This window comes from Mobula birostris, chromosome 16 (genome assembly GCF_030028105.1).
Source record: "Mobula birostris isolate sMobBir1 chromosome 16, sMobBir1.hap1, whole genome shotgun sequence".
Taxonomy (NCBI): Eukaryota; Metazoa; Chordata; class Chondrichthyes; order Myliobatiformes; family Myliobatidae; genus Mobula; species Mobula birostris.
In genome coordinates this window covers 70,302,376-70,318,873 of record NC_092385.1, presented here as the reverse complement: position 1 = coordinate 70,318,873, position 16,498 = coordinate 70,302,376, and the positions used below count along the sequence as shown (strand labels likewise).

Here is a 16,498-nt window from a genome sequence, read left to right as displayed (position 1 = left end):
GTTATATTTGAATGCACACAGTATATGGAATAAGATAGTTGTTGTATCACAGTTAGAGTTTGGCAGGTATGATGATATCCGCATCACTGAAATGTGGCTGAACAAAGATTAGGGTTGGGAGTTTAACATCCAAAGATACATCTTGTATTGAAAAGACAGACAGTTAGGCAGAGGGGGTGGTGTGGTTTAAAAAAAATGAAATCAGATCCTTTGAAAGAGGTGACATTGGAATGCATGATGCAGAATCCTTGTGGGTAGAGTTAAGAAATTACAAAGGTAAAAAGACCCTGATGTGAGTTGTATACAGGTCTCCAAATAGTAGCCAAGATCGTGGGTACTATAATGGGAGATAGAAAACAAAAGTATAAAAGGGCAATGTTGAAATAGTCATGGGGGATTGCCTACGAGATGGCTTTTTAGAGCAGCTTGTGCTTGAGCCCACTGATGGAAAGGTGGTTGTGTACTGAACAGATTTGATTAGGGAGCTTAAAGTAAAGGAACCTTTTAAAAGGCATTGACTATAATATGATAGAATTCACCCTTCAGTTTGAGAGAGAGAAGATAAAGTCAGATCTATCAGTATTACAGTGGAGTAAAGGCACTGTACAAAGTGGAGTACAGAGGCATGAGTGAAAGGGAACACTAGCAGGGATGATGACAGAACAGCAATGGGGCAAAAGAAATGGTGGATGAATTCGATATGTATTTGCGTCAGGTTTCACTGTGGAAGACACTAGTAGTACACCAGAAATTTGAGAGTGGGTATTTGCAAATGTCACTCCACTCTTTAAGAAGGGAGGGAGGCAGAAGAAAGGACACTATAGGCCAGTTAGACGGAGTTCAGCGATTGGTAAGATGGAGTCCATTATTAAGGATAAGGTTTCAGGGTATTTGGAGGTACATGATAAAGTAGGCCAAAGTCAGCATGGTTTCCTTCAGGGGGAAACCTTGCCTGACAAATTGCCTGTTGGAATTTGACATGTTTTGTAACTTCAAAAGCTACTTGAAAGAAAAACATGGGAGAGCCAAGGATAACTTGTTTACTTTGTTTTTCTTTAGTGGGGTGCTGTATTGTAATGATATTCATGTAGTTTTACATATACTGTAACCTGTAAGGAATTGTACAAACAATAAAGAATGCTTAATCAAACAATATATTTACAATATTTCTCAAATATTCCTCTAATATTAAATGCACAACACTGCTTCCTGCTTAGCTATAAACTCCAACTCAATATAGAATATATTCTCATATATATACAGTATACTATATAATACAACTACTATATAGACATCTGCAGCATAGTAAAATTGAAATTGACCCATTTAGGTCTACAAATATAATCACAAATCGATTCTCCGCCCCCCCCCCCCCCCCCCACTCTAGTGGGATAATGTCTTTCCTGACCAGGGAGGTCACTCTACGTTTGGATGTGAGACTTGGCGATATTAAACAGACTCTGGTTCATGGCGGTTGTGGGAGTTGACTCTACAACTGCAGGAAGTGCTTCTAACATCTCTGGATACCTTTCTTCTGGATGTGTTGGCATCCGATTGCCTGATCTGCTGATCTATCCCAGGCCACCAGATAAAGATTTGAGCCAATGTTTTCATTCTGACTACATCTAGATGACTGGCATGTAGCTCCTCCAGCACTTTAGCGCTCAGCTTGGATGGTGCAACAACTCTCAATCCCCACACTAGGCAGCCTCTGTCAAGAGCGAGTTCATGCTGGTGCTGATAAAATGGGGAAATTGGAGTTTCTGCTGCACATTCCAGCTGTCTTGGGTGGCCATGTAGACCTGAGACAGATGTGAGGTCTTTTCTGGTTTCCCTTTGGATCATCTCTGGTGTAATAGGGAGACTTTTGATTTACATTAGGGAGAGTACTGTACATAAAGAGGACTGTCCCCTTTTGTAAATTTTTTGGGTAAAGGGGACAATCCATCAACATTTCCATGATTAGTTGCTCTCTTGAATTCAATCTTGTGATTGTGGCCTCCGAGAAACAGACTCATCTCTGCGTTTGTGCTGCTGCTGTTAGTGGAACACCCTTCGAAGGTCTCGGCCTGAAACGTTGACTGCACCTCTTCCTAGAGATGCTGCCTGGCCTGCTGCGTTCACCAGCATCTTTGATGTGTGTTGCTCGATATGTTAGGTCCTCAGAGATCTTGACACCCAGGAACTTGAAATTGCTCACTCTCTCCATTTCTGATCCCTCTGAGGATTGGTGCATGTTCCTTCATCTTACTCTTCCTGAAGTCCGCAATCAGCTCTTTCGTCTTACTAATGTTGAGTGCCAGGTTGTTGCTGCGATACCTCTCCTAGCTGGTATATCTCACTCCTGTACGCCCCCTCATCACCATCTGAGATTCTACCAACAATGGTTGTATCCTCAACAAATTTATAGATGGTATTTGAGTTATGCCTAGCCACAAAGTCATGAGTATACAGAGAGTGGAGCATTGGACTAAGCACACACCCCTGAGGTGCACCAGTGTTGATCGTCAGAGAGGAAGAGATATTATTACCAATCCGCACAGATTGTGATCTGTCAGTTACGAAGCTGAGGATCCAATTGCAGAGGGAGGTACAGAGGCCCAGGTTCTGCCACTTCTCAATCAGGATTGTGGCAATGATGGTATTAAATGCTGAGCTATAGTTGATGGACAGCATCCTGACAGAGGTGCTTGTGTTGTCCAGGTGGTCTAGAGCCACGTGAAGAGCCATTGAGATTGCATCTGCTGTTGACCTATTGTGGTGATAGGCAAATGGCAATGGGTCCAAGTCCTTGTTGAGGCAGGAGGACAGTCTAGCCATGACCAGCCTCTCAAAGCATTTCATCACTGTAGATGTGAGTGCTACTGGGTGATAGTCATTAAGGCAGCTCACATTATTCTTCTTAGGCACCGGTATAATTGTTACCTTTTTGAAGCAAGTGGGAACTTATGCCTGTAGCAGTGAGAGGTTGAAAATGTCCTTGAATACTCCCGCCAGTTGGTTGGCACAGGTTTTCAGAGCCTTATCGGGTTCTCCACCTTCCACCTCACTGTTTATGAACCTGTGAATTCTTCCATTTTGTCTTTTTTTCAAAAGCTAGATAGTGCCTTCCCTTCCAAAGAGCATGTGCTGTGCTGCTGTTTTATAATTGACCATTTTTTGCTGCACTTTAAAAAACTCAGATGTCTTACATTTCAACAGGTACGTACTCTTTTTGGGTTTGTTTTAGCAATACCTCATCGTCTGTGTTTTGTTTTGTAATGGCAAAACACAAATCTAATTGCAAGAAAAACATGGAGTCGGGGGTGCGAATCAAACTTAGATTTTACTTTAAGCAAGGTTCACACATATCATGTGCTAGCATCATGACAATTGCAGTTCACTTATTTTTACATATAAATTATTTAAACAAACAATATTTAATCAACAACATATTTAGAAACGCAAACAACAGGAATTCTGCAGATGCTGGAAATTCAAGCAACACGCATCAAAGTTGCTGGTGAATGCAGCAGGCCAGGCAGCATCTCTAGGAAGAGGTACAGTCGACGTTTCAGGCTGAGACCCTTCGTCAGGACTAACCGAAGGAAGAGTTAGTAAGAGATTTGAAAGTGGGAGGGGGAGATCCAAAATGATAGAAGAAGACAGGAGGGGGAGGGATGGAGCCAAGAGCTGGACAGGTGATTGGCAAAGGGGATATGAGAGGATCATGGGACAGGAGTCCCAGGGAGAAGGAAAAAGTGGGGGGGGGGAACCCCAGAGGATGGGCAAGGGGTATAGTCAGAGGGACAGAGGGAGAAGAAGGAGAGAGAGAGAGAGAGAGAGAGAGGGAGAAAGAATGTGTGTTAAATAAATAAATAAATATCACAGATGGGGTACGAGGGGGAGGTGGGGCATTAGCGGAAGTTAGAGAAGTCGATGTTCATGCCATCAGGCTGGAGGCTACCCAGACGGAATATAACGTGTTGTTCCTCCAACCTGAGTGTGGCTTCATCTTTACAGTAGAGGAGGCCATGGATAGACATGTCAGAATGGAATGTGGAATTAAAATGTGTGGCCACTGGGAGATCCTGCTTTCTCTGGCGGACAGAGCGTAGGTGTTCAGCAAAGCGGTCTCCCAGTCTGCGTCGAGTCTTGGCAATATATAGAAGGCCACATCGGGAGCACCGGACGCAGTATATCACCCCAGCCGACTCACAGGTGAAGTTTCGCCTCACCTGGAAGGACTGTCTGGTGCCCTGAATGATGGTAAGGGAGGAATTGTAAGGGCATGTGTAGCACTTGTTCTGCTTACAAGGATAAGTGCCAGGAGAGAGATCAGTGGGAAGGGATGGGGGGGACGAATGGACAAGGGAGTCGCGTAGGGAGCGATCTCTGCGGAAAGCAGAGAGGGAGGAGGGAAAGATGTGCTTAGTAGTGGGATCCCGTTGGAGGTGGCAGAAGTTACGGAGAATAATATGTTGGACCTGGAGGCTGGTGGGGTGGTAGGTGAGGACCAGGGGGACCCTATTCCTAGTGGGATGGCGGGAGGATGGAGTGAGAGCAGATGTATGTGAAATGGGGGAGATGCGTTTGAGAGCAGAGTTGATAGTGGAGGAAGGGAAGCCCCTTTCTTTAAAAAAGGAGGACATCTCCCTCGTCCTGGAATGAAAAGCCTCATCCTGAGAGCAGATGCAGTGGAGACGGCGGAATTGCGAGAAGAGGATGGCATTTTTGCAAGAGACAGGGTGAGAAGAGGAATAGTCCAGATAGCTGTGAGAGTCGGTAGGCTTATAGTAGACTTCAGTAGATAAGCTGTCTCCAGAGATAGACAGAAAGATCTAGGAAGGGGAGGGAGGTGTCAGAAATGGACCAGGTAAACTTCAGGGCAGGGTGAAAGTTAGAGGCAAAGTTAATAAAGTCAACGAGCTCAGCATGCGTGCAGGAGGCAGCGCCAATGCAGTCGTCAATATAGCGAAGGAAAAGTGGGGGACAGATACCAGAGTAGGCACGGAACATAGATTGTTCCACAAAGCCAACAAAATGGCACGCATAGCTAGGACCCATACGGGTGCCCATAGCTACACCCTTAGTTTGGGGGAAGTGGGAGGAGCCAAAGGAGAAATTATTAAGAGTAAGGACTAATTCCACTAGACGGAGCAGAGTGGTGGTAGAGGGGAAATGATTAGGTCTGGAATCCAAAAAGAAGCGGAGAGCTTTGAGACCTTCCCGATGGGGGATGGAAGTATATAGGGACTGGACATCCATGGTGAAAATAAAGCGGTGGGGGCCAGGGAACTTAAACTCATTGAAAAGTTTAAGAGTGTGAGAAGTGTCACGAACATAGGAAGGGATTGAACAAGGGGGGATAAAACCGTGTCGAGGTATGCAGAAACGAGTTCGGTGGGGCAGGAGCAAGCTGAGACAATAGGTCTGCCAGGACAGGCAGGTTTGTGGATCTTGGGTAGGAGGTAGAAACAGGAAGTGCGAGGTGTGGGAACTATAAGGAACATATTTAGAAGATTACCCACATATCAAATACACAAGAAGTTTTGTAAGTGCTGGTTGAAATTTCCACAAAGCCTGTAAAAGGATCAATATTTTTATATTGTACTCAGCAACTGTTTTATTCCTGTGAGGTGCTTGGTGCTAGGAGAGGGTAAGACATTTTCATTAGTAAGTGCCAGAAATTTGTACACTGGCAGTTAACTGAGTGAAGATCATTCAAATCACCCTGATCGCAAACCCTGACACTCTCACAAAGTTAATTTCTTGTGGCAAATATGGGTTAAAACAATACCTCAACTTAGTTTCTGAACTCGAATTTTTGTGGCAAAAGTTTTCTGAGAAACTTTGCCTTTTTGTGAAATTTAATTATTAGTCAAATTTGAGACTACAAACATATTTAACAAGAAGTCTTAAGAATCATTTGAAATTATGACAGTTAGTGAAGGTTAGTTCAATCCAGTAGTTTGATTGACAGGGGAATTATTCAATCATCTTCATTCTGTACTGCCACAACTTTTGATCCAGCTATACAGTCTAAAGATGTACAGGTTTCCCCCGCCATCCGAAGGTAGAGCGTTCCTATGAAATGGTTCATAAGCTGGAATGTCATAAAGTGAAGAAGCAATTACCATTTATTTATATGGGGAAAAATTTGTGAGCGTTTGCAGACCCAAAAAAAACCTACCAAATCATTGCCAAATAACACATAAAACCTAAAATAGCAGTAGCATATAGTAAAAGCAGGAATGATACGATAAATACACAGCCTATATAAAGTAGAAATACTTTTCTACAATTATTGCCACACTGTCCACCGTAGTGAAAATCTCACGCAAGCGGTCTCGGCAGAAACACTCTCTCCAGTAACCTTTACGTTATGAAGCTGCCAAATCATACCAAATAACACATAAAAATACACAGCCTATATAAAATAGAAATAATGTATGTACAGCAAACATGAAGAAATCTGCAGATGCTGGAATTTCAAGCAACACACACAAAAGTTGCTGGTGAACACAGCAGGCCAGGCAGCATCTCTAGGAAGAGGTACAGTCGACGTTTCAGGCCGAGACCCTTCGTCAGAACTAACTGAAGGAAGAGTTAGTAAGAGATCTGAAAGTGGGAGGGGGAGGGGGAGATCCAAAATGATAGGAGAAGACAGGAGGGGGAGGGATGGAGCCAAGAGCTGGACAGGTGATTGGCAAAAGGGATATGAGAGGACCATGGGACAGGAGGCCTAGGGAGAAAGAAAAGGGGGGGGGGAAGCCCAGAGGATGGGTAAGGGGTATAGTGAGGGGGACAGAGGGAGAAAAAGGAGAGAGAGAGAGACAAAGAATGTGTGTATATAAATAAATAACGGAATGGGTACGAGAGGGAGGTGGGGCATTAGCGGAAGTTTGAGAAGTCAATGTTCATGCCATCAGGTTAGAGGCTACCCAGATGGAATATAAGATGTTGTTCCTCCAACCTGAGTGTGGCTTCATCTTTACAGTAGGAGGCCGTGACTTCTCAAACTTCCGCTAATGCCCCACCTCCCCCCTCGTACCCAATCCGTTATTTACTTATATACACATATTCTTTTTCTCTCGCTCCCTTTTCACCCTCTGTCCCCCTCACTATACCCCTTGCCCATCCTCTGGGTTTTTCCCCCCCTCCCCCTTTTCTTTCTCCCTGGGACGCAATCGCCTCTGATCTGGGCTAACATTTACGTGCCGGGCGGCACCTAATTAATTAGCATGTTTACTTCGCCTTTTTTTCTTAAAGATGTGCTGGGTGCGTCCCGGCCACTGCTGCACTGCTACATTCTTCACGGCAATGTATCAGAGGTTGGGGACCACTGGAGTGTCATCTCATCGTCGTCTGTTTCCATCAGGGAAGGCAGGTCATCTTCTACTATGTTTGCCTGCCTCGATATCGAAGGTTGAGGTTCGTCGTCTGCTGTGGCTGATGTGGAAGGCTTGAAAAACAACAGTATGCTTGATTGCTTAGCCTTGCGCATTTTTCTATCATACAGTTCTTTGTAAGCACTCAAACCATCCTGCAAATATGCTCTAAAGCTACGTACCCTTTCAAAATTAAAATCATACTTTTCTGCAATCGTTGCAGCAAAAATCTCAGGCAGTTCCTTCACGTTCAGTTCCTGGACGACTTCACTTTTAGTCCGTTCGCTACTGCATTCGGTTTTGATTGTTATCCTTTCCTCTTCCAATTGCATCAGCTCTTCATCTATCAGTTCTTGGTCATGGGATGCCAAATCTCTTCAACATCATCTTCGTCAACTTTCACAGGCCAAACTCTTTTGTCTTTACTTCGTTCACTATGATTGAAACGCTTAATTATGTCTAGTTTTACGCTAAGTGTAACACCCTTAAGAGCTCTTTTAGGCTTTTCCGATACCTTAGAATTCATCTTGCAAACGGATGCTCAAAATAATTGGCATAAAGCACGGATGCTCACAGGCAAGTGCTTAAGCAATGCCAGTGAGAATGCGGTTCCGGGGGAGGAGCTTGGCTGCCTTTTTTTGTAACAGTGAAAACACCTTCCGTTAGCGAAAACAAGTAACTAATGTAGATCTTTCATAACAGCGAGGTTTCGTAAAGTGAATATTCGAAAAACGGAGGACATCTGTAGCAGTTAGTGGGTTAATTGGTCATTGTAACTTGTCCTTTGCTCAGGCTAGTGTTAAATAGGTGGATTGCTGGGTGGTGTGGCTTGTTGGGCTGGAAGGGTCTGTTCCTCACATTATGTTTAAAAAAAAAATAAACATCCCAGGCAATGCTAAAATCATGAGAAAGTCAGTATATTACACAGTAATTAGATACATCTGGTGAATGTCAAATGAAATAAAATGGGTAATAAAGGCATTATATACTAAAAATAGAAGTTGGATAGATTTCTCTTTTTGTGATCAACTTTTGATAGCATGTATTTTTTTCCCTGATGTTTTGACCAATTTAATATTGTTGTAGCTCTCATTTTCTGTAACACAAACCTGTGTGTGTGTGTGTGTGTGTGTGTGTGTGTGTGTGTGTGTGTGTGTAAAGTAGACGTTTGTGTGTGTGTGGGCGGGTGAGGGGGAGATTGTGTGTGAGTCAAGAGAGAGGTGGGGAGATGTCTTGCTTTATTCTGATGTTTCTGATGCATTTGTGTTCCCAGATTCCTTAATATAGGGAATTTGAGCATGTTTAAGCTTGGAAAACTGGTTTGTTTTTTGGTGTGAGAGTATCTTTAACTTGGTATCATTGGTGCAAACTAGGATGGTCATGTGACCTGTACTCACATATAAATGGGAGATTCACAAATGGAGAGAGTGGATAGCTTCAGTCGTTCAATGCTACACTTTGACCTCAATAATATTTGGATCTGATGGTAGTATTTTAAAGAATAATTCCCAGGTTGTAAAATATCCTCCAGGCAAAAACAAACTACTAATTATTGTCATCACTGAGAAGAGGTAACATCAAAGTTCATTTGTAGAAATGGATTGCATTCATTACGTAAATGGAACTTGAATGAACAAGTTCAGTGGTTAAACATTGAATGAGATCTTGGGAAAGACAAGGCTGTCAAAGGAAAATGTCTGATGCAAGGGTTGAGGAATGTGAATCCCTGGGATGGTGTAGGTTTGACCTTTGGCCAAAAGGAAATGACTAAGTGAAATGTCTCCCTCTTTAATTTACCTGAAGTTTTAGAATATGCGGAACACTGGAGAGAACTGTATGTTATTTAGGAGATCAAGTTCAAGTTTATTGTCAATCAACCAGACACATGTGTAGAGCTAAGTGAAACAGTGTTCCTCTGGGCCACAGTCTCACACAGCACCTATAGTAATGATCAGCAGGTACAGTCACAAAATAACATTAACACAAGGCCCTGACTGGTCTGGTCTGAAGGTCGACAGATTAACGTAAACATGCACCTCACACCTTATGTATGACAGTATAATGTAACTGACTCAATTATAATAAAAGCAGTCATATCAGTATGTGAAACAGCAGAAATAAAAGATGACCAGTGCAGGATGAGTGTGTCTGTGGGCGTGGGAGGGCATTCAGACAGGGTGTACACGTGTACTGGGGTGGCAGCAGGGAGTTAAACAGTCCGACAGTCTGAGGGAAGAAGCTGTTCCTCAGCCCGACAGTTCCGGTTCTTGTGCTGTGATACCTCCGGATGGCAGGTGGTCACAGAGATTGTGGGAGGGATGGGTGGGGTCTTTGACAATGCTGGAGGCATTGCGTAAATGGAATAAATTAGTCAATGGAAAATTTGAAGTTACTTGTCTTTTTATATTATAATAGAAAGGTTATCACACTTGACACGATTTTTGATACACTAACCATTTTCATTCCTTCTGATGTCGTTCTCTGCAGAAGGAATGCTTCGTTGAAGACTCTAGAACTACAACTCCATCATCCTCTACCTCATATTTAGTGTAAAAAAAAAGTTGCTCATCATTGAGCTTGACCTCGTTTCCTGGGCTACAGTGACATGGTACCAGCTTTAAAAGTGAATACACAAATATTAAGGATTTTTTGTTGATTGTTGCTGATTATTTCACCTCTCATCCTCCACTCATCGAAGTTACATCTGTCAACGTGATGACAACTGGCTCAGCAATCTTCCTCTGGTTAAGTGCATGGATATTGGGCTATATTTCGATCTCTGGTGGTCAAGAGTGCATGAGGGAGCCCAAACACTTCAACTTTGATGTCAATTACAAACTGAGAAATTTTACTGTAGAACAGCCAATCCAGAATATAGTGGTGTATCCTAACCCTCCAGGGATCTATCTTGCAGTGCGGAACCGAGTATACTCTCTAAGCTTTTCCCTCAAGAAGAATTATGAACTGCAGACTGGTCCAGTTGGCAGCCCAGACTGTGAGATCTGTGAACTTTGTAAGACAAACTGGGAAGCAGGAGTTGGCATGGAGAATAATGACAATGTGGTTCTGATGACTGATCCTTTTGAACCATTGCTGTATATCTGTGGAACCTCTCAACATGGTATTTGTTACAGCCACGACATCCAGAGAAGAAATAATACTGCTTGCCTATTTAAGGAGAAAAATAATGATGCTGATTTATGTCCTGACTGTATAGTAAGCCCACTGGGTACTCAAGTGTTTATTCATGAAGAAGCATTTTCCATGTATTTGTTTATTGGTGCCACAGTCAACAGCACAATTGCAAGAAGCTATAGTCCAAAATCAGTGTCAATAAAAAGACTGCTAGGATCCCTGGATGGATTTGCATTCACGCCCCAGGATCAGTCTTTAACAGTGTTGGATAAATTCCTAGACTCGTATTCCATTGATTATATTTATTCCTTCCGCTCCGGTGAACATATCTACTTTCTAACAGTTCAGAAAGAAACAACGGATTCAAAGAACTACCACACAAGAATTGCACAGTTGAAGGCAGGGGAGTATGAAGTTAAGAATTATCGTGAGCTAGTGCTGGAATGTCAGTATGAACCAAGACGGAGGAGAAGAACACCTGGGGACGGGGACACCCTGTACAATGTGTTACAGGCAGCTCATTTGGCTAAAGCAGGTGCAGATCTAGCCAAGGAGCTTGATGTTTCTGAAGGAGATGATGTGCTGTATGCTGTTTTTGTGGAGAGTGAGCCCAACAGCAAAACCTTGCGCAGGAAGTCAGCATTCTGCACTTTTCCTGTTAAAACAATTGCTGAAATAATTGGAAATGGGGTGGCGACCTGTTGTCAGCCTGCAGATGAAACCCAGAAAAGGGGGCTGGAATTCTACCAGGAGTTGGAGTACTGCCCTCATATTGTAAGTACCACATCCTCCCTTTGTTTCTTTCCCTGTTTTATCCCCACTTTTCTATCAAATACTTGATGTATTAACTAGTGCCATTTGGTGCAAGTGTTCAGCTGGGCCATGAATTGCATGTTTTTGTAATCCCAGTTTGTTTATTGATGTTATTGGAATACATGCACAGGGTATAAAGGTTATGAAAATCAGCTTTTTGCAACAGCAATACATTACAAGTAGAGGGCCAAACTGAAGTTAACATTAAGTTAACATAAATTACACATTTGTGTGCATAAATTAAACAAAGTGCCTTGTGCAAGATTGAAAGAGAGAAAAATGTAACTGGCAGTAAGACTACATTCAGCCAACATTTTGTAGACCTAATGGTGAGCTCTGAGGTCTCATCCCCAATTCTTTAATAAATTTGGATATCAAGGATCCAGCAATCTCAGTTTTAAAGTTAGCTATTAATAAAATCAGCATGAAGTTTAGTTTGTGGAGGGATATTCTCCTATCTTGGCATGTTTTGCTTAATTAAAGATGCTAGGGAGATGAAAGTTGTTGTAGGCTGCACCAAGATCTCCAATCGCACCACTCCTCTTCTCCTCTTTAAACCAGATATCTGCCCTCTCTGTTCTACATCCCAATGCAAGGCCCCGGCTCAAACTGTTGACAGTTGCCCAGCACCCCACAGATGCTACTCAATCCTCTGAATTCTTTCAGTAGTGTGTTTGTTGCTGCAAATTCCATCATCTGCCATCTTTTGTCTCCATAGTGGCACCAAGATTATTTGTGGAATGAGACACTGAAGTACAGACAATTAGATATGGGGGCAGAATTAGGCCATAGAGCCCATTGAGGCTGCAGTACCATTCCATCATGGCTGATTTAATATTCCTCTTATCCCCATTCTCCTGCCTTATCCCTGTAACCTTTGACACCATTACTAATCAAGAGCGTGTCAACCTCCTCTTTAAATATACCAAATGACATGGCCTCTACAGCCGTCCAGACATCCCACCCCTCCTGGAAGTTTCGGGAGTCTCCTGCATATTAATAGTGGCTTCCTGATGCCTGCAAATTATGTACAATATCACAGAAATCAATTTTTTTGAGAGTGAGCGAGTGAGAGAAAGCAAGAGAGAGCGTGAGAGCGACCATGAGAGAGAGAGAGCAAGAAGCGAGAGCATGCGAGTGAGAGAGAAAGCAAGCGAGAGAGAGAGAGAGCGCGCATGCGCGCCATGGCAGAGTGTTCCAAAAAAAGAGAATATAAAACGTATGTCACCTCAGACTACACTAAAGTGTACCCCTGCCTAATAGTGGTCAAAGATAATAACAGTGTTGCTCACTGCACTGTTTGCAACAGTGACTTTTCTATTGCCCATGGTGGGTTAAGACTGTAAAAGACATTTTGAGGTGAGTTTAATAGGTGTTATTTGTTCATTAGCATAGCCAACGTTATTTAAACTAGCTGGCTAGCTGCTAAGGAGCTACTCTATTGCAGACATCCCACCTCTCCTGGAAGTCTCCCGCAAATTGATGGTGCTACATCCCTGAAATGAGTTTTTTGCAGGGTGGGATGTCCGGCTGTCTGTGGCAATGAACTCCACAGATCACTGCCTCTGGCTAAAGAAATTTCTCCTCATCTTTGTTCTAAGGGATGTGATTATATTCTGAGACTGTGACCACGCATCCTAGACTTCCTGTCTATAGGACATATCCTCCTCACATCCACTCTATTTAGGCCTTACAATGTTTGAGAGAGACCCCCCCCCCCCCCCCATTCTTCTAAACTCCAGCAAATACAGCCCTAGAGTCATCAAATTCTCCTCGTACCCATTCATTCCTGGAATCATTCTTGTCATCCTGCTCTGGACCCTCTTCAATACTAGCAGATCTTTTCTTAGATAAGCAGCCTAAAGCTGCTCACAATACTCCCAAGTGCATTCGGATCAATGCCTTATAAAGCCTCAGCATTACAGCCGTGCTTTTATATTCTAGACCCAAGTCCATAATTCAGATTGAGATGTGTTAAGCTTTTCAAAGAGACACACAGAAAAAGGAGAGGTGAGCTCATTGCTGGTGTTGTATCTCCAGGACTCTGCCAGGCCACTTCCTCCAGTTGGTTGCTGCATTTGCAGGTTATGAGTGCACCTAATCCATTAATGAACATAAATGCTTTGGGATGACTACTCAATGGGAGCATTGTGGCTAAGCTAATGGACCAGCAACCAAGATCAATCTTAGAATCGGGTTTATTATCACTGTCTTCTATGATGTGAAGTTTGTTGTTTTGCAGTAAATGAATTGTGCAAAAGAAGGAAGAATGGGGAATAAAGTATCCATGGACTGTTCATAAATCTGATGGTGGAGGGGAAGAAGCTGTTTCAGAGTTATTGAGTGTGGGTCTTTGGGCTCCTGTATCTCTTCCCTGGTGGTAACAATAAAAAGAGGCATGACCTGGGTGGCAAGGGTCTTTGATGATGCATCCTCTGGAGGGTGAGTTCAAATCCTAGCATAGAATCTGGAGAATTTAAAGATAGTTATTTGAATACTTGCAGATTCAGAAAACTGTGAACCTACTGATAGTTTTGATAACTATTCGACTTGTGCGTGCTTGCTATTCTTGACTGTACTGCACTGGAAGTGACTCCAGACACACCAATGTGGTGAACCCATTTGTCCTCTCAGTGACTCATTTCAGGGTGGGGCGATTACAATTGGACAATAGATCTTGGGTCTTGCAGGTCCTACCCACGTTCCCAGCTAAAGCAGACGATGCTGGGACCACTCAGCATCTGTGGAGAGAGGAGGATGGTCATCGTTTCAGGTTACCAATCCTTTGTCGGATTTTTCACCTTTCCCTTTCTAGCGAAAGGTCATGGGCTTGAAATGTTAACTGTTTTTCTCTCCTTACAGGTTCCTCCTGGCCTGCTGAGTATTTCAGCATTCTGCACTTTTCGGGTCTCCAGCATCTGTAGTTTTTATCTTCAATTCTGAATCCTGAGAAAGAATTAATAAATGCAAGTTTAAAAAAAAGGACAGGAGCAGCCTCATCTGTGCTGTTTATTATTTAGCAGATGAATGAGTACTTTCCTAGATCCTTTAACAGAAGTGCATCAAGTCACCTCCCCATCACCCTCATCAACTTGCCCAACAGCTATTCAACAGCTGGCTTTCCCATGTAGCAGGCAACCCCAGCTGCTTGCTGACCCCATAATTTACCGATAAAGTTTAAAACGCAGTTTGATGTGTGGGTCACTGCTCCTAATCCAAAGATTTCACCCATTCCTTCACTCATCCTGATCCCAAGAAAATGCTTTTTTAAAAATAATTTACGTGCTTTGGAAAGAATTGTTCAGATAACTTGACACTGAATGGAGTCAGTAACAGAATGCCCAAATTGCAGAATGAAATGTAAACAGTTGTTTGTCATACTGAAAATTTATCCAATGTACACAAGGCAGTTTTGAAATAGTTTAACTGCATATACAATCCCCCTTTTTGGTTTTAGAAACTCTGTGGATTTTGGGGGAGGAAACTACCACTGGATTTGGAATTCACTCCGGGATGAGAGCCAAATGGCTAGCTTGTTGAAGTAAATTCAAGTATTTCCTCTTAAAGCAAACTCATCCTTCTCCAATAAGGAAGGGGATTTTAGGGAAGTTAGCCAAATTGTGAATATTTTTACTATTGGAAGAAGATGTGTGCATATATTTAACCAAAGAGAGTTATTTTGCAAGTTTTAAATACATGAGATTTTGCAGGTGCTGAGTTCAGCGGGTGGAGCAGCTTCTATAGAAATGAATAAACAGTTGATGCTTGGGGCCAAGACCCTTTATCTGATTCACGATTCTGATGAAGGGCCTCAGCACAAAATTTATATATAGGCATCCGTTAGTCTCATGAGACCATGGATTTGTGCCTTGGAAGGTTTCCAGGGTGCAGGTCTGGGCAAGGTTGTATGGAAGACCAGCAGTTGCCCGTGCTGCAAGTCTCCCCTCTCCACGCCACCAATGTTGTCCAAAGGAAGGGCATTAGGACCCATACAGCTTGGCACCGGTGTCGTCGCAGAGCAATGTGTGGTTAAGTGCCTTGCTCAAGGACACACACGCTGCCTCAGCCAAGGCTCGAACTAGTGACCTTCAAGTCACTAGACGAACGCCTTAACCACTTGGCCACGCGCCAGCACAAAATATCAATTATTTATTCCTCTCCAAGGATGCTGCCTGACTTACTGAATTGCAGCAGCATTTTGTGTAATTTGGAAATTTATTTGGATATAGAAGGGCAGGCCTGTTTCATGAGGAGAAAGAAGTCATCCTTCAGACCTGGTTTTGGATGTGAGGTCAGTCAGCCATGTTTCCCCTGTCTACTGGCACGATCATATCCATAACTTGGCCCATTGAGAGGGTTATTCTGACTGACTTCGTTTTCTGGTGTTCAGTATTTCATTGATTCTAATGCCCACAAGAAAATGAATCGCAAGGTAATACACAGTGACATATATATACTTTGATAATAAATTTACTCTGAACTTTGCGCCTGTCATGAGGAACAGGCAATTTCTCCAAAAGGCAGTGCTGGGAAGATGAGCTTTGAAGTGGTTCAAAGTATTCAGAAGGGACAAGCATTGAGACAAAGTGGACAAGGTAAAGGTTAATATACAAATTCAAGCCAAGTGACAAATGAATCAGTGGAGATGTGTGGGAAAGCGGTAAACTATTGTAATCTGGAATTATTGGAGGAAATTAAATGCATTCTCTTGAATTCCCTCTCTGTGCCCCGTCTATGTTGCTGGTTCTAGGTAACAGTATTCATTTGTTTCGGGAATTTCAAAGTTCTAAGTAAATTTAGTATCAAAGTACATATATGTCACTATATACAACAATGAGATTCTTTTTCTTGTGGGCATTCACAGTAAATACAAGAAACTCAATAGAATCAATGAAACACTGTACCCAACAGGACAGACAACCAACAAGTTTGTAAAAGTCAACAAACTGTAAATACAAAAAGAAAAAAATATATAAATAAACAATGAATATTGAGAACATGAGATGAAGAGTCCTTGAAAGTGTGTCCATAGGTTTTGGGAGCAGCTCAGTGATGGGTGAGTGAAGTTATCCCCTCTGGTTCAAGAACCTGATGGTTGAGGGGTATTAACTGTTTCTGAACCTGGTGATGTGAGTCCTGAGGCCTTTCTGATTGCATCAGTGAGAAGAAAGCATGTCCCA

General features: G+C 42.8%; 1 protein-coding gene across 3 annotated transcripts in view; it reads left to right on the top strand.

The window, feature by feature from the left end:
• Positions 1-16,498, top strand: part of mst1rb (macrophage stimulating 1 receptor b) — a 268,407-nt gene that overhangs the window by 64,417 nt on the left and 187,492 nt on the right. For all 3 annotated transcript variants that reach the window (XM_072280811.1, XM_072280812.1, XM_072280813.1), the window contains exon 2: positions 9,858-11,279. In XM_072280811.1, the coding sequence (XP_072136912.1) occupies positions 10,086-11,279 (1,194 nt within the window). In that variant the 5' untranslated portion in view covers positions 9,858-10,085. The remainder of the gene's footprint in view (positions 1-9,857; positions 11,280-16,498) is intronic.